Below are 22,201 nucleotides of genomic sequence, written 5' to 3'. Positions count from 1 at the left end.
AATGATCAAGGTTAAATAAGCAGATTTGGGAATCACCTGCTCTGGGAGCTAATACAATCTTCAAGAGAATAAATATAAAAGAGAGAAGGCTCAGGACAGAATCTTGAGGGACAACCATACTTAGATGGCAAGAAATGGGTGAAGAGTCACAGAAGTAGAAGACTGAGAATAAATGTTCAGGGAAGTAGGAAGACCAGGAGGAAGTAATGTCACAAGCTAAGGGAGAAGAGAGTACCCAAAGGAAGGGAGTAGTCATCAGTGTCACAGACTACAGAAAGGCAAGTCAAGTCAGGGAAGTCACTAAGAAAGGCCATTGGGTTCATCAGTCAAAGCCCAGGCAACCTTGGTGAAGGAGACTTTCAGTACACAGGCAGAGGAAGAAACCAGATTGAAAAAAGGATGAAGGAGTGAATGATGAGTGATAAAGTAGTGGGGGCAGAAAGTGTGAGTAATTTTGTACAAGAATCTGGCACTGCAAGGAAGTAGGGGGAGATTTAGGGTGGTAGCTTAAGGTAATGGCAGGGTCAAGTGAAGGGTGTTATTAAGGATGAAATAGACCTTGGGAATATTCATAGGCAGTAAGGGAGGAGCCAGTAGATATATGAGGAAAAACATAGAGAGAGGTAGAGAAGAGGAGAGAGAAGAGGGGAAAGCAAGGGGGGAAGCGGAGAAAGCAAGGGGGGGGAGAGGGAAGGGGAAGGAGGAGGGCAAGAGGAAAGGGGAAAGGGGAGCAAAGGGGCGAGGGTGGGGAAAGGGAATAAGAAGGCTGCTAAATGTTTAACCAATATTATCGCATGTATAAATATCTCATATCTCAGAAGAATTGAGGTTATATGAGTAGAGGGGGCTAGCCTTGGGAAAGAGAAGGACTACTTCTTCCTTAGAGGGGTACAGGATTGGATGAAAATATTGAGAGGCTTGGAGATATGGAATAGAGATGAGGAAATTTGTGATGAATGGCTTCCATTTTCTTCATTAAGTGAGAAGCCAGGGCCATCTGTTGAGAGGTAGAGAAGTGTGAGTGACATTGGAGGTTTAAGGAGATGAGGAAGAAGGTTTAGACCAGCTATTGAGATAAGTGGGACAAACAAAGAAGCATAAATGGTTTTCCTTACATCAATGGGAGTGAGGGTCCTATTGGGATTCAATAAACTTGGATTTATAGGGGATGCAATCAATAAAGGAGCAAATGTAGCAGCACCTGTAGGATGAGCAGAAAAAGGCAGATGATAGTAAAGGTTCAGCACAAGTAGGGAGGGGGGTTGTTGGTGAGGAGGACAAGAAGAGAAAAGGAGTCAAGATTGTAAGACAATGTGAAGCTGAACTGGTCCACTCTAGAGTCAAAGTTGCAAAGAGAATAAATGAGGCCAGAAATGGAGATGATAAATTAAAGAAATGGAGGTTTTGGCAACAAAGGATAGATTTAGAAGGGGAGAGCAGAACTCTAGAATGAAGGGAGAGGCAAGGTGGCACAGTATATTAGAAGAATGGACTTAGAATCAGAAAACTAGGTTTGGATCCCTTCTTGGATGCATACCAGTTATGTGACCCTGGGCAAAACATAGGTTTGGATCTTTTCTAGGATGTAGTAGCTATATGACCTTGAAAAAGTGACATAATCTTACTCAGTCTCATTTTCTTCCTCTGCAAAATGGAAATGAAAATAGTAGCACTTACCACACGTAATTTATGGAAACCTTAAAAAACACTATGTAAATGGGAGCTATTGTTATTTGTTAATAAACAAATTCAGATTCCAAAGCATACAGTGCAAAAGGGAGGTCTGAGGAGAGGAACTGGAGTGTGGTAGGGTCAAATTTGATATAGTGATAGGACTATGGGGAGAGGTACGTAGGGATAGGGGAATTTCACCTGTGGAGACAGAGAAACTCTGATGGGCAGGGATTTGGAAGGGAAAAATATCTAAAAATTTGATAACCATAACTGGAGAAATAGCAAGATTTGGAGTTTTTGATGCTAGAGGACAGCATTGGTAAGTGTTTCCCTCTCTAAGTGTGGGAACTAAGAGCTGGGGGAAGCAGTTGGTTCCAAAGATCTGAGTCCCCAGAAATCGTACTAGGCTCACACTCTAGCTATATCTCAGCATGCTAATAGACACACCCATCAGAAATCTTCCACTTGGTGCATGCTCTTTGTCAATTCTGTCATCTGACACCCTGGTTCCTTTGGCATTTGCCTTAATACCTGAAGCCCTGCTTGAGATAGCGCTGGATCTTTGGCTGAAGGCCCAAGTCACTCCAGTTCGAGGCACAGTTGCCATCCTCTAGATTAATTTCCAGTTTGTCTCTGCTAAAAATGTAGCAACCAGAACAAACAGTAAAATACTGCCTGTCTTTAGAGAATGTAATCCAACCTCCACCTAAAACATGAACACCACCCTCTACAAGAAATATCTATGACTCTATTTGAAGACCTCCAATCTCGAGGATTTCATTCCTTTGGACAATCCCTCCATACTGTCATGGGAGTAGAGACTCCTTGGGTGAAATCTTTACCACTGAAACACTATGTCAACTGCCAGAGTCAAATTGGAGGAAGAGAATAGACACTTCAGGGCACAGATTCTCTAAGTCTGTGAAGGAGACTGGAATGGTAGACAAGGGAAATGGCATTTGTTGCCCCATCAAATATATGATCCAAGTCTTCTACTAGACTGTACACTACGTCAGGGGAGGAACCATACCTTCTTTCTTTTTGCCATCTCCTTCTAGTGTCAATCACAGTATACTAGGCAGTTAGGTGACATTATTAGGGGGCAGCTAGATGGTTCAGTGGATAGAGCACCAGTGCAGGAATCAGGAGGACCTGAGTCCAAATCTCACCTCAGACACTTGACAGTCACTAGCTGTGTGACCATGGGCAAGTCACTTAACCCCAATTGCCTCATCCTGGGCCATCTCCAGTCATCCTGATGAATATCTGGTCAGTGGATTCAGATGGCTCTGGAGCACAAGTGAGGTTGGTGACCTGTACAACCCTCCCTCACTCAAAACAAAGTCAAGTGCAAGTCATGTCATCATTTCTCTGATGGTATGGTCTTCTTTGGCAATGAAGGATGAACACATGCAGGTGACATTATGGATAGAATGCTAGTCTTGGACTCAAGAAGATTACAGTCCAAATCTGGCCTCAGACACTTAACAGCTGTGTGACCCTGAACAAGTCACTTACTCTCCCTCAACTGCAGTGCTCTCATCTGTAAAATGGCAGTAATAATAGCACCTACCTGTGAGGATCATTGTGAGGATCAAATGTGACAACATCTATACAGCACTTTGCAGACCTTAGAGTTCTAGGTAAATACTAGCTATTAACATGACTGCACACAGTACAGAAGGTGCTTAACAAATGGTGACTGACTGGAGGGAGGGAGAGATGGATGGATGGATAATGACAGATGGATGGATGGATGCATGTCAAGGAAAATGGGAATGAATCTATGGCAGGTCTAATCCTTGACTTAGTCCTCACTGCATCTTGTCTGTTTTTCTACAGGGGATAGACTACTTACTCCCACACAGAGAGATCGCTGGCATGATCAGCTAATTCAGGTAAGAAAAACTGAGAACATAGCAAGCTAAATGGTTAATAATGTCAACAATAATAAGAATTAACACTTCTTTAGCATTGTAATGGTGTTCCAAACTATTTTCCTCACAACACCCTGTGAGAATATTGCATGTATTATACCAATTTTACGGAGGAACAAACTGAGGTTGAAAGTGGTGACATGGTCATACAGACAACAACAAATAACAATAACTAGCATTTATAGAGTGCCTAAGGTTCAGGTTTGCCAAATATTTTACAATATTATCTCAACTGATCCTCCAAACTGTTCCCATTTCATAGATGTAGAAACTGAAGCTGAGGAAGATTTAGTTATTTGCCCAGGATCTCATTGCTCTAAATGACTTATTTTCACTCAAATCTTCCTGAATTCAGGCACTGTGCTTTATCTGCTGTGCCACTTAACTGCCTCAGAGATGAAATTTGGACCCTGGTCTCTCTAACATAGAATCCTGAGCTGTTTCTGATACTTCATGATGAAAACAGTCTCCTAGAAACCCCATCAAGCATAGCTCCAAGGGTCAAAGAGAGATAGCAATTGCATATTGACCATGGGGGTGCATGAAAGTAAAGGATGATTTTCTGACCTTCAGAGACCAAGGACCTAGAAAATACCTACTGTGAAGCATTTGATGCTTTCAGATCTCTATGCTGGTTAATCTGGACAGTGCAAGTCTGCTTTGTGAATAGGAGGCAGCTAGATGTCATTGTGGATAGAGCAATGAACTTGGAATCCGGAAGACCTGAGTTCTAATGCTAGTCATAAACTTGTTAGCTATGTGACCCTGGGGAAATCACTGAACTTCAATGTGCCTCAGTTTCCAAATGAGGGAATAATAACAGCACTGGCCTCCCAGGTTGGTTGTGACGATCAGATGATTTAATATGTAAAGAACTTTTCAAACTTTTAAGATTAGTACATGGGGACATGAGAGCAGAGGGTAAAATTTTCTAGAGGAAGAAGTGGTTGAATAAAAGGCCTGGAGTTCAAAGGGAGTGCTGAGCAGAGATTTGAAAGTTTTGAAAGTTTGAAAGAGGAGCTGTGGTTAGAAAGGATGAGGGATTTGAGGCCATAAGAGCTGAGTTCAAATTTTACTAGAGAGTTCTCTCCCTGATGAGTTTCTTCTCTCTGCACCCAGGTTTCTCTATTTAAAAAATGGTGTTGCACTAGATAACTTCCAAGCTCTCTTTCTAGCCTTTAAACATGAAAGTCTATGAAGCCTGATGTGAGATCTGGTAGAGGATGAAGAAGGAAGGAAACATTACTGGCAGGGTGGGCAGAGTAGGTACAGAAGCTTTAGAGACAATCAGGGTGAAGCATGTATGGGAGGCAATAAGTAGGATCAGGAGGTTTGGACCAAACCCCTCCAAAAGGATGGTCTGAATGAATCACCAATATGCCAAGCCACTTTGTCCTCTCAAACCTGCTTTCCCCCAGATCTCCCTCTATCACATTTCTCATTCCTCTTAGGTTTGGGAAGCAATAACTGAATGATAGAACCTCATAGCTGAAAGGAACCTTAGTGGTAACCTAACCCAGATTCCCATTCCAAATAGGCATCCTTTTCCTAGCCCCTGCCCTGCCTTGTCCCATCCCCCTCCAGGTACTTTACCTAACCTAATCCTTTAAGGAACACTTCCAGTAGGAAGCTTCTCATAGTTGCTGTGGCTTTAAGAGGAGAATTCCCCCCATGCACACAGAAAAAAAGAAATTCTACTAGCTGTTACTGAGTCTGCTACACCCGAAATCTACTGAAGACTTGGAATCTTACGGCTTAGACACAGAACACTGGGAAACTAAATTCTACAAAATAAATCCACAATTTTGCTCAAGAAAGAGAAAAATGGAATGGGAATACCCAGAACATGGATGGTTAGCTCACAAACAAGCAAGCAGTCTATAAAAATAATTATTTTTTAGTGTGAATAGAATCCCTCACAACAATCTATAAATACATCACAATAATTCCTGGAAAGAGGATGCCAATGGATTAGTAATGATATCGATTCTAGAAACAGTAGAGCCTGCCTGAGACCATGTGGACTTCCCATTACCTATGAGACTGACAAAGAGAAACAAAAACAAGGAGAGACAGACAAAAACAGAAAAGGGTGGGGGCAGGTGAGACAGAGGAAATTAGGAGATGAAGAGGGGGAAGAAGGAAAAAAATTGCAACCAAACCTGTTCTCCTAATCTTAACTCCAGATCTAAGCAAATCTAAGATAACTAGCAAGGCTGGGTCACACTTCTCCCTTATGGCCCTACAGAAGGGAAAAACTAAGGAAACAGCCCACAGGCTATTTCCTGGTTTGCCAGCAAAAAGGCAGAGAGTAAACAAATCAGGAGGAAATACCCTCTAAAATCTAATTGATGCCTCACCTACTGCTCAGGTCAAACTAGCTCATGGACCTCTTATCATATATCTGCAAACTAACTCTTTAACTTCTCTCCCAAAAAGTAAGACAGTTCCTATCTGCACTAGAAGTTGTGCCATCCAGGAGTTAGTCTGGTACAAAGATAGTCTTACCCCATTATGTGAAAAGAATATAATCTATCTCCAGTTAGTTCACAGGACTCCTTTGGACTGCATCTCTGGATGAAGAGAGTACTACCCTATATTTCCTGTAGAAAGCAAGCTATCCCCTCCATAGTAACCTCACGTCTCTATAATACTGGAAGAGGGATACCTATACACCTAGAAAGTATCATTTGTTTACTGTGACAGTGAGTGGGATGTGAAGAAACTGAGAAAGCTTTTTCCTTTGGTTAAATAGAAAAAGAAAACAACTTGGATTTGAAAGATAAAAGGGTAGAAATGTGGGTACGAAGACAAGAGAGTAGGTGATATGAAGACTCAAGGCATTGAAAACCTGACCTTGAGAGGAGATATCTAGGTGCTAGTTGAGGCAGAACAAAAAGAAAGTTCGTGATTCCCTCCCACCCAACTCAGAAAGGGGAGAGATTCAAATTTGCCATCTCCATATCTGTCCACAGATAGGAGCCAAATCTGCTAAGTTCCTGACAGTAGATGCCTGGGCAAAATCACTAATGCATGCTGTCACCAGATCTGACCGAATTTACATGGAGAAAAATCCAGAAAAGGTTTGTTTAATAGATTTCTGCTTCTCTCCACCCTACAAGGAAATCCTTCTTCTATTCTTCAATCTAAGGACATGGCAACTCTGTTCACCTAATGCCATGATCCACCCTGGGAAGGAAAGTCAATTGACCACCTTCCAATTGAACCTCCTCTGACAGAGGAACCATCATGCTATATCATTATAGTTCGTAATAATAAAGCATTTGGGGTTTGACAAAATACTTTGCTCATAAATTCTCTGTAGGGTGGGTAATGTAGAAATGGTCCTCGACTTTACAGATGGGCAGCTAGGTGGCACAATGGGTAGAGCTCTGGACCTGGAGTCGGGAAGGCCTGATTTCAAATTTGACCTCAGACACTAGCTGTGTGACCCCAAGCAAATCACTTAGTTCTCTTTGCCTCAGTTTCCTTATCTGTCAAATGAACTGGAGAAGGAAATGACTTTGCCAAGAAACCTCTAAAAGGGACCATGAAGAGTCAAACATGACTGAAATGATGGAACAACATTTTATAGATGAGGAAACAGACGACTTGGAGAGGGTAAAGTATCCTGCTCAGGGTCACACACCCAGGAACTATCAGAGCCAAGGCTTGAATCCAAATTGTTTGACTACAAGAATAATAGACCTTCCCTTTTTTCCCTTTTATTAAAATTTTGATTTAATAAACACCATATAAAATGGGCATTTCCATGTACATAATGGAACAAAATAAAGAGGATTACAGATGAAATAACAGTCCTCTATAATGCATAACTTGCTTTTCTTTTAAAGCAGATTCAACTGGTAACTTTCAAAGCTGTCCTTCTTAATCTGTGTGCATCCCTTTTACCTTCCTGTGTGTTTTCTCCTCTTCAATTTTTTTAATTCAAATTTATTTTGTTTTCAGTTCTGAAATGTCTTCCGCTTTCTTCTCCCTCCAAGAAAAAAATTGCATATATGCATACTCACGCTAAACAAATTCCTGCATTAACCATATCTGGAAGGAAGGAAGGAAGGAAGGAAGGAAGGAAGGAAGGAAGGAGTAGAAGGGAGGGCAGGAACTAAGGAATGAAGGAAAGAAAAGGAAGAAAGGAAAAGAAGAAAGAGAAAGAGGGGAGAGAGAAAGAAAGAGAGAGAATGAGGGGAGGGGAAGGAAAGTAGGAAGAAAAGAAGAGAGGGAGGGAAATAGAGAAAAAGAAGGAAGAAAGGGAAATAGGAAAGAGAAAGGGAAAGGAGAAAGTAAGAGAAAGAAAAAGAGAAAGTAATAGAAACAAAAAAAAAGAAAAGAGAAACAAAGAAAATATTCTTTTTTCTGGGTCTGTCTGCATTATATCTGGAGACTGGCAGCATATTTCATGTCTTCATGTCTTTTCGTGTTTTAAAAAGATACTTCAATGATTGTCTTTTGTTCTTAGACCAGTACACTTTCCACTGGATCACACTGCTCTCGTGAGTCTCATTTGGAGGGGGAGGTTGAGAATAGGAGGGGTTCCAAAGAAGGAAGCAAGGCCTTCCCTATACTTTTGGCCTAAGCAATGTTGCCTTCCTTCGAATCTCCCCAGATGCCATTCCCCACTCTTTACCATTTCTGAATCTTACCTACCTAGATCTTCAAGTCCTAGCTTTAGCCTTAAGTCAGTAATTTCACTAGGTACTCTACGCCACCCTGATCTCTTCCTTCTCCGAATCCTTCTACAATTATTAAGCATCAGCAATAGTAACTCAGAGGACACTTAGAATGTCCTGCTTTTTCAGATCAATCCAACAAGCGTTTATTGAGGCTCCAGTATGTGCAGGGAAGGAAGGTGGTGGTGAGTAGTTTCAGTCATGTCCAACTCTCTGTGATCCCATTTCGGATTTTCTTTTTAATGATACTAGAGTGGTTTGCTATTTCCTTCTCCAGCTCATTTCACAGGTGATGAAACTGAGATAAACAAGGTTAAATGACTTGCCTACAGTCACATAGCTAGTGTCTTAAGCTCGAATTTGAACTCAGGTCCTTCTGACTCCAGGATCAGCACTCTATCCACTGAGCCACTTACCTGCCCTTGTATTTAATTATTTTGTGCATATGTATGTATGCATATATGTATGTATACACACATATGTATAGATAGATATACATATTTTTACATGTACCTAGATTCATTGCAACTAAGGATTGATTCACTTTTTTGTAATTGTATCCCCAGCCCCTAGCACAGTGCCTGGTATATAGTAGACTCATAATCAATACTTGATTGATTATCACTCTTTAATTTATTTCACTCTACAATCTGTCTCCTCACTCTGGCCCAGGGATCAGGGGGTACTTCCCTGTACAACTCTAACTTTATACCTTTTTTTCAGATTTTCGTTTTCATATACTATGGAATGATTCTCCGAGCAACTAACAACAGCTCCGTAATCAGGAAACACCTAACTTTACTTCTGGACACATCTCATCAGTTCATGCAACAGAGAGAGGTGATTATATCAAGAGCTATCCCAGACTGTTCTAGTGAACATCTGACCCTGTAAGATCTCTGAATAATTCATACATTCTCAAAATATACCTGATATTGAGATATACTAGATATGATATGTCAAAATATTCAGTCAAAAACTGAATACTGCTCCATTCACAGGCTGAAACCCTAATCCTAACTTAAGATGACTTCCTCAAACTCCCATCACAGCCTGAACCCTAAATTCAATCACAGATTAAGCCCTAACCCCTGACTGAGTTCTGACCCTATGACCAACCTTGACCATCAGGACAAACTAAGATCTAACCCTAGTCCCAAGCTGAAGCCTGACCCTACCCCCAGACTAAGCTCTCCCCACAGCCACAGACTGAGCAAGGCCTACCCCTGGCCACAGACTGGTCTAAGCTTAGAAATTAAGCACTGCTTGATTCCAAGCACATATGGTCATCTAACTTCATATCCATTATCCCGTATCTTCTGCTCCTGGGTGCAGACAACTTCCTCACATAGAAGGTATCAGACGGGGTCATTTGACTTTCCGACAGAGGTATCTGGAGATGGTTCTTACCAGCTTATGTTGTTAAATTTTCAGTGTGAGCATCTACACCTCAGATATAGGCAAACTACAAATCAGAGGCTGGATTTATTCTTTTGCTGATTATCTAGACCTAAGAAAATGACAGAGAGAATAGTAACCATGTGCCCTGCTTACATTTTTTCCCCTAGAGAACCAACTGTTAAACATTTACTAGTTCACCTCTACCCTCAAGAGGCTTGGCATATTGTTACACCTAAAGGGTCTAAAAGCTTTTCATGCCTCCGTACTGTTTTCAGATTTACAAAGGATTCTCTTCAAAGGGATTCCATGAGATGGGAGGTACAAGCATTTTGCTACCTTAGACAGGTTTCCTGATTTTGCCTTCAGGACTCTTGCCACTATTTTTTTCTCTATACCATTACGCTATACTCTGTTTTCTCTATACTCCAGTGTAATAGGCAAACCAACTAGTGAGTGCCCAATCCTTAGAAAGTGGTCAGTTACATAGAATGATTTTTTTAAATTTTTAAAATTTTTTTGAATTTTATTTTTAATTCATGGAATAAAACAAGCATTTTCATAACAATATTTTTTAAAAAAACTATGATTGCATACCACTACTATATCTGTCTCCCAAAGAGATCATAAAAAAAGGTAAAGGATCTACATGTACAAAAATATTTATAGCAGCTTTTTTGTGGTGGCCAAGAACTGGAAATGGAGGGGATGCTCATTAATTGGGGAATGGCTAGACAAGTTGTGGTATATGAATATAACAGAATACTATTATGCTATAGGAAATGTTGAGCAGGTGGATTTCAGAAAAACCTGAAAAGACTTACATGAACTGATGCTGAGTGAAGTGAGCAGCAGGACCAGGAGAACACTGTACACAGTAATGGCAACATTGTGCGATGATCAACTTCACTTCTGAAACCCTCCTGCTCACTATTTCTTATGGAATAATAGATTTTCCATTGCATTCATATACCACAATTTATTCCTTTTCCTTTTTTATGATCTCTTAGGGATACAGCCCTAGTACAGTTCTATTGTTGGATTAAAGGATATGCACAGTTTTATAGCCCTTTGGCAGTTCCTAATTGTTCTCCTAAATGGTTAGATCAGTTCACAACTCCACCAAAAATGCATTAGTGTTCCAATTTTCCCTTATTATCTCCAACATTTATCATTTTCTATTTTGTCATGTTAGCCAGTCTGATAGGTATGTTGTGGTACCTCACAGCTGTTTTAGTTTATATTTCTCTAATCAATAGTGATTTAGAGCATTTCTTCATATGACTATAGATAACTTTAATTTTTTCATCTGAAAACTGCCTATTCATATACTTTGATCATTTATCAATTGGGAATGACTTGTATTCTTATAAATTTGATTCAGTTCTCTGTATATTTTAGAAACGAGGTCTTTATCAGAGACACTTGCTACAAAAATTGTTTCCCAGCTTTCATCTTCCCTTCTAATCTTGGTTGCATTGGCTTTGTTTGTACAAAGCCTTTTTAATATAGCATAATCAAAATTATTCATTTTGCATTTCATAATGTTCTCTATCTCTTTTTTGGTCATAAATTCTTCTCCATATACCTGACAGGTACATTATTCCTTCTCCTAATGTGCTTATAGTATCCCCCTTTATGTGAAACTATATATACTATTCTCAGCAATGGAATGATCCAAGACAGCTCCAAAAGACTCATGATGGAAAAAGCTAACCAAATCCAGAGAAAGAACTATGAAATCTGAAGGAAGATTGAAGCATATTATTTTCTCTTTTTTGTTTTTTTTCTCTCTCATGGCTTTTTTCTTTTGTTTTTATTCTTCTTTCATGAGATGACTAATGTGGAAACATGTTTAATATGGTTGTACACGTATAGCCTATATCAGATTGCATGCACCTTCTTTGGGAGGAGGGCAGGAAGGGAGCAGAATTGGAACTCAAAATATTATAAAAGTGAATGTTGAATACTAAGAATTAATTAACTTTTTAAAAAAAGATTGCACATGAAACTATAACTATATTATGAACAATTTGCTATTTCTTGCAGGAGTTTCACATTTGACCCTTTGTTGCCTTATAAAATTCCCCTTCTCATGATAACCACCTAGTCATTGAGGCCTAAGATTCCACTATCAGTAAAGTCTTGAGTTTCTTGTAGTATGATATGTTATGGTAGAAAGAATCCTAGACTTGGACTCAAAATACGTGAAGTCATATCCTGGCCCTTTTTTCACCACATCACTATGGGAAGATCATTCACCATTCAGAGCCCTAATTTCTTCATGTATAGAATTATAAAGAGGAAGGGGAAGGGTGTTGAAAGAGACAAGCGTTTATTAAGTAAGCACTTCCTCTGTGCTTACAATGCTAGGCACTGCTCTAAGTGTTTTCCTCACATCAGCCCTAGGAAGTAGGTGCTATTATTATCCAAATTTTATAATTGAGGAAACTGAAGCAGATGAAGGTTAAATGATTTACTCAGGGTCACACAGTTAGTAATTGTCTAAAACCAGATTTGAACTCAGGTCTTCCTGACTCCAGAAACAGCATTCTAACTACTACTCTACCTAGCCACCTCACTTCACCTCCCTGGGTCTCAGTTTCCTCATCTGTACAAGTGAGGGATTGGACTAGGTTGCTTCTAAGAGCCCTTCCATCTCTAAATCAATGATCCTTAAAAAAGAAAAACATTTATGCAACCTGTCTCACAGGGCTTTTGTGAGGAGAAAGCACATTGTAAAATGAAAAGTACTATATGAGTATGATTGATTTACCCAGTGACTCACTTGTTACCTAGCGGAAATGATGTCCCCTGCCTTCTCTGGGGCTCAGTTTCCCAGTGGAGTAGGCCTTTTCTCTAAGATTCCATGAACCTTGGACCAATCTGCCTTGTCCTGGAAACCCTCCATTTACCAACATCCCTGCTTCTCTTCTCCCCTTGTAGGGAATTGCCATCACCATAGGGTTAACAGCAGCACGACATCTGGATGATGCTTGGGCAGTCCTGGAACAGTTTGGCCGGAAGGGACCTTTAAAGCATACTCTTGGCGAGCTTAGCATGAAGGTATTTGCACTTTGGGGCCACAAAGGAATTCTGCCCCTACTTCTCCCTTTCCTCTTTCCTAGGGACATTGAACAATAAGGAATCCATGATGCATAACCTGCCTAATGTTCAGCATCCATCTCTCCCTGTCTGAGCCTAACTGGAAAATAGGGGATTTGTATTAGCTCTTCTCCTAAGTCCCTTTGATCTCTAAAGCCTGGGATCTCTCATATCACAAAATCTCTCCTTCAGGATTCCCTGCAATGCTCACCTCCCCGTTCCAAGCAGGAATACTCTCCTCAAATTAGTTACCTGCCATTTGTCATGCAAGGACCTATGACAGTCACTGCTCCCTGGAACAGCACAGAAAAGTGGGGATAAGTGGAAAGGACCAGAGGATGAGCAGTAGGGATTCCAAGCAGTAGAGGAAAGAATTGGAAACCAGAAGAGATTATAAAGACAAAGAAATTATTGCATGGAATAAACAGGCAGGGTGGGGCACAGGAAGAGGGATAATACCAATGCCACAAAGAGAAATCTAAAACCTGGAAGAAATTAGAAAGGAAAGGAGTGTTTGTGTATGTAAATACATGTCACTAAGTCAAGTCTTCTCTTCCTTGATTGATTAAGCTGTATGAAAGCATTGTATATCTCCCCAAACACGGAGCTCAGGGCCCTAGATTTAGGAGATGCTCAATAAATATTTGTTAAATCAGTCAGGCAATAAGTGGATCAATGAATGAGATTTGCTGAGGGATGGCCAGCCAGGCAAGAAGGGCTTGGATTCGGACTACCATGTACTGATTGTACCCATGACATAAGCTTCCCCAAGCCTAGAACTCACCCAAAAGAGAGAAAACTTTCAAAGTCTACCCATTTTATAAATTTGGGAAAACAAGGGCTCCAGCATGGGCCTTTTGGGCTCCCCCTCTTTCCCTGTCCTGGAAGAATTTAGGAACTGTACCTAAGTTCCTTACTGGTGAGCCATATTGTCCAAGGAAAAGTGCTGAATTTGGAGTCAGAAGATCTGGGTTCAAATCTCAGCTCTGCCTATTAATATCCATGATACTGGGGAAGAAGTTCAACTTCTCCTGATCTCACTTTCCTAATCTGTAAAATGATGGAATTATACTCACTAACTTCTTAAGGTCCCTCTTCCTGGTTCTAAATCCGTGATCCTATGATACCTGGTTATCAGGGCTTCACTGTACAAAAACAGTGATACCTGTTGACGAAGTCAATGTTGAAGGCTCTATTTAATTGTTCTTTCCTTCTCCTATCTCCCTAGGAGGAAGGGGATCTAAAGTGGAAGTGGGCCAGCAGTACCATTCTTCTGTCCTATGGGCAGATGGCAGTTAAGGCCAAACAGAATATCCTTCCTTGGGTGGACAACATCTCTTCAAGAATGGTCTTCCTCTTCCGCAACAGCTGCTGGGTATGAAAAATATTGCTTGCTCTTACAGAACCAGAAATTAAGATCACAGACTCTCTTAGAATCTCAAATTCCAAAGCACAGAGACATAGAATCTTATCATTATACGTAAAATATTAGAATCATAGGATAATGGAGACATAGAATCTCAAAATTATAAAACCTCTCATCTCATTGTAGAATGAAAAGACTGGAGGGAACTCTGCCTTCTCAAAGACTAAACCAACAGAACCAGCTCTTTTAGGCCTTACGAAGATGGCAAATAAAGTCTTTTGAGTATAGGCCTGATGACAAATTGCTTTTAGTTTGCTAAAGGCCTGCTTAGCTAAGTGGAAAAAGCCTCATTTTCTGTTTAGTCTAGGTGCTTATGAAGCCATTTACAAGTTGTGGAGGGGCTGTGGTATGTATTAATGAAGGGCAGCACCCACGTGGGTAAAATTATTATCATGAGAGATATTTTCTGTGGTGGTTTCATACTCCTCCATCTTGGGATATTACTAATGAGTTGGTGATGAGAGATAGATAGATAGATAGATAGAGAGAGAGAGAGAGAGAGAGAGAGAGAGAGAGAGAGAGAGAGAGAGAGAGAGAGAGAGAGAGAATATTCCAGTCTCTGGGGGCATGGACCACAAAGCTGAACTTTCTGCTGCCACCTCCCACAACTTCACAGCATTCAGAGAAGGAACATTGCACCTTAAACATCATAAGACCCAGAAAGGTAAAGGCCCCAAACAACTGGTACCTATGACTAATAAATTCATACTTCTTCCTCTCTTAATCTCAGTGATTCAGTCCTTCTCTGGCTGAGGGAAATATTCCCTTCCCATGGTGCCATTTCTTCATACTCTTGTCTAATTCAAGTCAATCCTACTACTTCTCATCCCCTTATATCCTCAAGCCTCCCTTTCCATGTGAGCTGTAGAACGTGACTGTTGGCAAACTTTCTTTCATTTTCCATCTCTTCACATTCTATTTTGACACTCTCCAGAGGGCAATGCACATACCTGACCAACTTCTCTAAAACTGGTTTCTTCTTCTCTTGTGTCCTCTGATCCACTGGACCATGAGGAAGAGTTGATATATACTCCCTTTTCCACTGCTATCGTCACTTAATCACCTCTGTTTCTTTGAGGTTAACACCATCTATCTATATCTTCATAGTGATCTGCTGGCCTCCATGTCACTCTCCCTCCTTTCTTTAGGAGGTCAGTACTTAGAGCATAGTATGTCCCTCCAAACCCACCTTTCATACTTGGCCTCCCCTTGGCCTTCCAGTTTATCAACCTGTTCCATTCCCACCACCTGAAGTTTTGCCTTACTTCAGCCTTTCATAGGGTAGATCATACCTTTGAACTCACCAACATCTCTTATCCATGTCATTTCCATGATACTCAACTAGATAAAATTCCCTAGTCAGTCTCCCTTAATTGGGAGTCAGTGTTAGAGTGTTAGAAGCAGTTAGATTACACAATGAATGAACTAGGAGAAGAGAGAGAAATGAGATTCCATTGGGGTAAAGAAAAGTTTTCAGGATTTGGGAGGTTTAGCAAGCTAGGCACTGAGTCAAGAAGACCTGATTTCAAATCTAGCCTCAGATACTTATGAGCTGTATAACCTTCAGCAAATCAAAGGTTCTGTATGCTTCAGCTTTCTTATCTGTAAAATGAAGCTAATAATATCACCTACCTTGAAGAGTGGTTGTGAAGATAAATGAGAACATATTTACACTTAACACAGTATCTGGTATGTAATTGGTGCTTTTATTCAATGATTGTTGTTTTCCTTACTTTCTCCAGGGTCTTGATTGTTCTTTATAGTTCATCTATAAAATGAGGAATTGAACTCGATGATCTTTGGGGTCCCTTCAAACTCTAGATCTATGATTCTAGCATCCTTCTATGATATCCTACCCTTCTAGTTCTTCCTCTTCTGCCTCCTAAATGCCTAAACCTATTTTATCTCCTCAATGTAGCCTCAACCCCCCCCCCCATTTCTCCCTCTTCTCCCAGACTAGGGGTGGGGAATCTGTGGCCTCAAGGCCACATGTGGACCTCTAGATCCTCACCTATACCCCTTTGACTGAATCTAAACATCACAGAACAAATAGAAACAAATCTTGTACTATGAATTTTGGCTTCAGTCAAAGGGTTGCACTTGAGGACCTAGAGGGCCACATGTAGCCTCATGGCCATAGATTCCCCACCCCTGTCCAAGACCATCCTTGCTTCTCTACTGCCCTATTCATATCATGGACCATCCTTTTACCAAAAGCGTTGTTCTGCACACTTGAACTCTCTTGTCTTCAGTCTTAACTGCAATTCATCCCTTGCCAACCCTCAAACCTGGGTCACCTCTACCATCTGCCTTCTCCATAATCCCAAATACCTCTGGAGGAAGCAACCCCACTGTTCTAACTGCATCTATTTCAAATCCATATTATTTAATCTTAGCTGAGTTCTCTTACTCTTCTTTCCTCAAGCCTATCACACCACCAAGTGTTCTCTCCTACCCCATTCCCCATAGATGTCACTGTCTCCTTTTCCAAGGAAATGGAGCCCGTCCTTCATGAACTCCCTTGCTGCTTCCTATTGTACACCTCAAAATCTATCTATATCTTTACCCAGATGTATCTCCTTTACTCCTATACTTGACAGGTAATCCTTTTTGTTTTTGAGGCAACCTCTCAATCTTTATTCTTTAATCCCTTTCCCTCCCATTTCTTCTAAGAGTGTGCCTCATTGAATATTGCCCCTCTTTCTCTCATAATCAATCTCTTGTCTTTCTACTGGTTCTTTTCCTAGCTACAAACATGCCCTGGTCTACCCCAACCTGAAAAAGCCTCACTTGACTCTGTCATCTCCTCATGCTCTTATTGTGTATGTCTCCTCCCTCGCACAGCCAAACGACCAGAAAGTGTTGTATGTGTTTGCTTTCCATCTTCATGACCCCCTCACTTCTCAACCTCTTACTGTCCTTGAACTCCACCACTTGACTGATATTGTTCTCTCCAAGTTTCACAATGACCTCTTAAGTTCTCAGTCTTCAACTGCCTTGACCTCTCTGCAACTTTTGATATGCTCATAAGCTTTTCCCCTTTCTCTATGCAGTTGTTGTCTCACTTCTCATCTTCCTTGTCTGTATCCTTTTCAAAGTCCCTTGGTTGGATGAGCATCCATCACTTTCCCTATTAATGTGATATTTTTCAGCACTTACTGCTACTAGCCTCCCTTCCATTCTCTACTTATCTCTCTTGGAGATTTCATCAGCTCCCATAGTTTCAAGTGTCAGCTCTTTGTAGACAATACCCATACCTCTATATCTACTCCTGATCTAATCCATCTCCTGAATTCTAGGCTAGGATTCGTAGTATCATCAACTACTGCTGAATTTCTCTTCCTGCATGCCCTATAAGCATTTCAAACTCAACTTGTTAAATGAAGCAATAATGCATTTTGGAAGGAGATGACTAAACCAAATTGTCTTCAGAAGAAGAGGATTCAAGTTGGGAGGTGGTCTAGCTACAATGTCTTTATTTGGCAATAGTAAATAGGTCCATTTGGCTAAATACGAGCACGGTAAGTGGATCAAGGTAATCAGAGTTGGGTACTGATTAGTAGGAGACTAGTTAAGAAGGGCTGGGGGGGAAGGATTGGGGTACATGTTAGATAACAGTGAGTAGACATGCCTTACTGGAAAGATGGACACATTTGGATGGAGAGTGAGAGAATCATTCAGGAAAAGAGTACATATCTGGGACAAATAGTGAATCAAAGGAAAATTCATTCAAAGGACAATGAGTGAGTGTACTAGTCTATTGGAAGGATGGTATGTGTTAGGGACAGTAAATGGACTACTGTAACAGGAGATGTATTGTTAAGGAAAAAGAAAGAAAGATATGCATTAGAAAACAATGAGTAGACCAGTCCAACTGAAGAGGAGCATTTACTTTAGCAAGACAGTGAGGAAGACTAATTTGGCTGAAGAAAGGACATGTGAGGTAACAACAGGAACACTGTCTGAAGAGGAGGGTGCATCTTGGAACGCAGCAAGTGGACTTGTCTGGCAAGAGAAGAATATCAAAGCTGGGGCCCAATGAGTGGATATTTGTGATTGGAGAAGATGAATTTAATTTGGGGGAAACTGAGCGGACCAGCTTAGCTCTGGAGCGGAGTGTATATTTGGGGAGAGTGAGGGGATCGATTTGGCTAAAGAAGAGGCTATTTGTTAGAGGAAAAGCCAGTCTGACTGAAAAGGACTATTGAGAGTTAGGAGAAAGTGAGTATATTGTGCTGTCTAGATAGGGCAGTGCATTATTGCAGGACAATGAATAGCTCAGCCCAGAGTAAACAAAAGGTACACAGCGGGACACAATGTATAGATGAGCCTGATTGAATAAGGAGGTTAAAGATATTGGACAGTGAATGGAACATGTTGAAGAAGAGTGCATATTTCTGGGTAAGTGAATAGGATAATGTGGCTAGAAAGGAGGTGCCTGTAGAGAAGAGTTAGTGAGTGGGCCAATTTATCTAGAGAGGAAGGTTCACATAAAGGAACCAATGATTTGATGTTGTAGGTCCAGAGGACTTAAGCTTTGGATTTTGGAGAGGCAATCAATCTCTCCTGCCTTTGCCTCACCACGAAATAGCATATGTCTCCTAAATGGATGGTTATCTGGATCATCCATTTGCCAGAACACAAAAACTATGAAATTGTGCCCTGGAACAAAACATAGGTATCCTCATGAGATTTATTAAAGGCTATTTTTTAAAGCCAGCTGAGACCACAAAGACCTTTGACGCAAGGTACTACAATTTTGATATGAGGTACTACAATTTTCCTAGGCATTTCTGGGAAGTTTGCATCTCACTGTGAGGCTGTAAATCAAGTCCCATATCCACTATCTGTGTCACACAGTGTCAGCATCCTTAGATCAGTTGGTGAGAAGCAGTAGCAAGAAAGGGCTCCCCATATTTACCTGCAATATGTCTCTTCTCTGATGAGGGTTCGTGATGTTTCACTAGTTTTATCACTTCCCAGGGATTCTAAGGCAATGATTGGTGGGGAAACAAGGTATTATCTGTGACTTCTGCTCTCAAATCTGTGCTTTGGGATCTTTAAGAATTAGAATTAATTCAAAAAAGGGAAGGAGGGAGAAAAGGAAGGTGAGAAGGCCTGATTCACCCCTTGGCTAACTTTGTAAATATATTGAACTGTTTTGGGGGTATCAGTTGGAGTCTGTGACACTTCTTGTCCATAAATTTCCCAGAGTCCAAGAACCCAATGCTTTGCACAGATGGGCATAATCTATACAGTGACAGCCCCTTGGAAGTTTGGATAAGAAACTTCTCAAGGCTCAGGAGATAGTCCAAACTGAGCAAATGGCAAACAAAAAGTATAGTTATTAAATGCATTATTGGCCTGAATTTTTTTTCTTCATTTCAGTTTTCTAGAGCCAACCTCCAGACTTTAAGGCATGTTAGTGCCATTTGCAATAGGTGGAGGAAACATTAACACTCACTTGGGGCTTTTATCTGATACTTTATAATTAGGAGTATCTTGCATCTATGAGATGATTTAGGAGTTAAAGCTTATTTTTTAAAAAAGGCCACTAGAACAAAGGACAAGTCTGAATAGAGAAGAGAATACATTCTCTTATAGGACATTGATGAGTAACTGAATCCATCTGACTTTTCCTAGTCCCCCTTCTGCACTCCAGCTATTATCCTTTAGAGATTCCTTCATCTATTTTGTATTTATCTTACTTGATCCCACTTATTTTCATGATGTTTCCCTGTTTAGAATGTGAGGTTTTTGTAGGGGAGAGGGAAGATAGGCATTCTTTTACCTTTTATTTTATTCCTAGTCTTGTTACAGGTTTAGCACTGAATATATAACATTTGATTGACCGGATAGGTAGAAGGATGTATGGTTGCTGTACAGAGACTAGATAAGTCCAACTAGACAGGAAGATACATTGTTGGGGAACAGTGAGTGTAATTCTGTGGTGAGAGAAGAGGTAAGGGGATACCATGAAGGTACCCAACTGGCTATGAAGTAAGGTGTATTTTGGGAGATAAGTAGACCAGTCAAGCTGAAGAGTTGTGTGACTGTTGGGGAAAAGTGGGTGGAACAATCTGAGTGGTGATGAAATTACATGTTGGAGAACAATGAGTGGATCATTCTGGCTGGTGGGTATGGTGAAAGTTGAAAAAAAAAATTGACCTATCTGGCTATAGAGATCCATAGAAGGAACAATGAGCAGACCAAATCATTCTGGCTTGATAGGAAGGTGCATATTCAGGGACAGTAAATAGAACAATCTGACTGGAAAAGAGAAAGGATCGTTGAGCACCAGTGAGCAGTACACTTGGACTGGAAAAGGGTGTATTTGGAGGGGACAATAACAGAATCAGTCTAGCAACAGAAGAGGGTTCATGGTAGAGACAGAGTAACTCAATCAGTCTTGCTTGAAAATGAAGCTGGTGGAAGATTTTGAATGGAACAATCTGGTGGTGAAGATGGTATACATTAGGAGATATTGAGTGGACTAGTTGCTCTGGAGAGGAAGATGGTTTCTAGGAAGGGACAGAGAGATGAAATTTTGGCAAACTGTGGAGAATGCTAGAGTCTAAGCATTCCTGGGATTAGTATCAGTAAAAGAAACCGGGATAGAGAAAAGGGAGGGAAGTGGCCTATCTTTGAGTTCCTGTGTGAACATAGTGCAACAATATAATGGAGATGAGTAGAGGTTAAGATCCCTTCCAAAGCTCATCTGCAGAAAAACAAATTTGGATACAAGTTATAGAGGGCCCAGGCCAACCACTTAGGCTTGATCTGTCTTGAGACACCCTCCTACCAAATAAAAATGTCCTAGGGTGCAAAGAGTCCCTGGGACTCCAAGTCTCCCAGAGACACTACCCCTTGTCCTGACACACATTAAGCATGGCTCTGAGAGGGAGCAAATGGATACCTATTCATATTCACTCACTCTCTGACCTAATGTTCCATGTCTCCTTTTCTTGGGGTTACCAGGATGACAACCTCAAACAAAGCTTCCTAGAGGCCACCCAATTGTTGGTGGGGGCCATCAGCAGGAATGATGGGGCCCACAGTTATGAGTTCACTCAGGTGACTGAGCTCATCGACAGCCTACTGGTAAGTGAAAGGGTATGGAGAAAGATGGAAGATCAACATGGGACTGGGAAAACTAGGACACAGGTTCCCTGGAGTGGGGAAGGGATTGGCCCCCTGAACTTATATAAATGTGTGCAGTGACCAAGGATCAGAGTATTTAGAATTGGAAGAAACCATAGAACACATTGAGTTCAACCCCTTCTTGTCTTAAATGACAAAGCTGTGTCCTAAGCAGGACAGCTGAAATGTAAACCTAAGTTCTCTGACTGCAAGTCTATCACCCTTACCGCTAACCTATGGTATTTGCATCTTTCCCAGGGGGCTAGCTTTCAATAGGATTGAGAATTGTGAAAACCTGGTCTTTCTGAACATACACTAGCACTCCTGACATAGGCTGCCACCCCCACTATTTTGTTTTTCTACTAATGTCTATTTATCCTACCTAGACAACCATGGTTCCCAAACTCAGTATTCACCCAGTCCTACAAAGTGTAACTCAAAGGTCCAGTTAACACTGGGAAGCATAAATGGAATCAAAAGACATTTCTGGGTAACCAACTGAATGCCTTGTCCTAGAAGTCCTAATATATTAAGGAAAATATCTTTGACAAAGACAGTAATCATTCCATCACTGGAAGCTTTCATCAGAGGTTAGATGCCCAATCAACCAGTCAACTGAAATTTCTAAAGGACCACTTAACAAAAATGTTATAGAAGGGATTCCTTTTACAGGTATAGGTTTGACCAGATGCCCTCTGAGGCTGTTTCTCACTCTCTGATTTTTAATATCCTTCTAGGTATAGTACAAATAGCCTGGGACCTGACATGCATATATACTACATACACACACATTTTCCCCATTACTCCTCCCAGACTCAGCACCACTCTCAGAC

At 40.9% G+C, this 22,201-nt stretch overlaps 1 protein-coding gene across 6 annotated transcripts in view; it reads left to right on the top strand.

Annotated features, from left to right (window-relative positions):
* Window positions 1–22,201, top strand: part of LOC140500393 (maestro heat-like repeat family member 5) — a 193,782-nt gene that overhangs the window by 26,265 nt on the left and 145,316 nt on the right. For all 6 annotated transcript variants that reach the window (XM_072602917.1, XM_072602916.1, XM_072602918.1 and 3 more), the window contains exons 7-12: window positions 3,517–3,572; window positions 6,587–6,694; window positions 9,023–9,139; window positions 12,644–12,763; window positions 14,031–14,177; window positions 21,207–21,329. In XM_072602917.1, coding sequence (XP_072459018.1) covers window positions 3,517–3,572; window positions 6,587–6,694; window positions 9,023–9,139; window positions 12,644–12,763; window positions 14,031–14,177; window positions 21,207–21,329 — 671 coding nt within the window. The remainder of the gene's footprint in view (window positions 1–3,516; window positions 3,573–6,586; window positions 6,695–9,022; window positions 9,140–12,643; window positions 12,764–14,030; window positions 14,178–21,206; window positions 21,330–22,201) is intronic.

This window comes from Notamacropus eugenii, chromosome 4 (assembly GCF_028372415.1).
Source record: "Notamacropus eugenii isolate mMacEug1 chromosome 4, mMacEug1.pri_v2, whole genome shotgun sequence".
Classification (NCBI taxonomy): domain Eukaryota; kingdom Metazoa; phylum Chordata; class Mammalia; order Diprotodontia; family Macropodidae; genus Notamacropus; species Notamacropus eugenii.
Note: the sequence above shows the minus strand (reverse complement) of the source record. Positions and strands in the feature narration are given on the sequence as shown.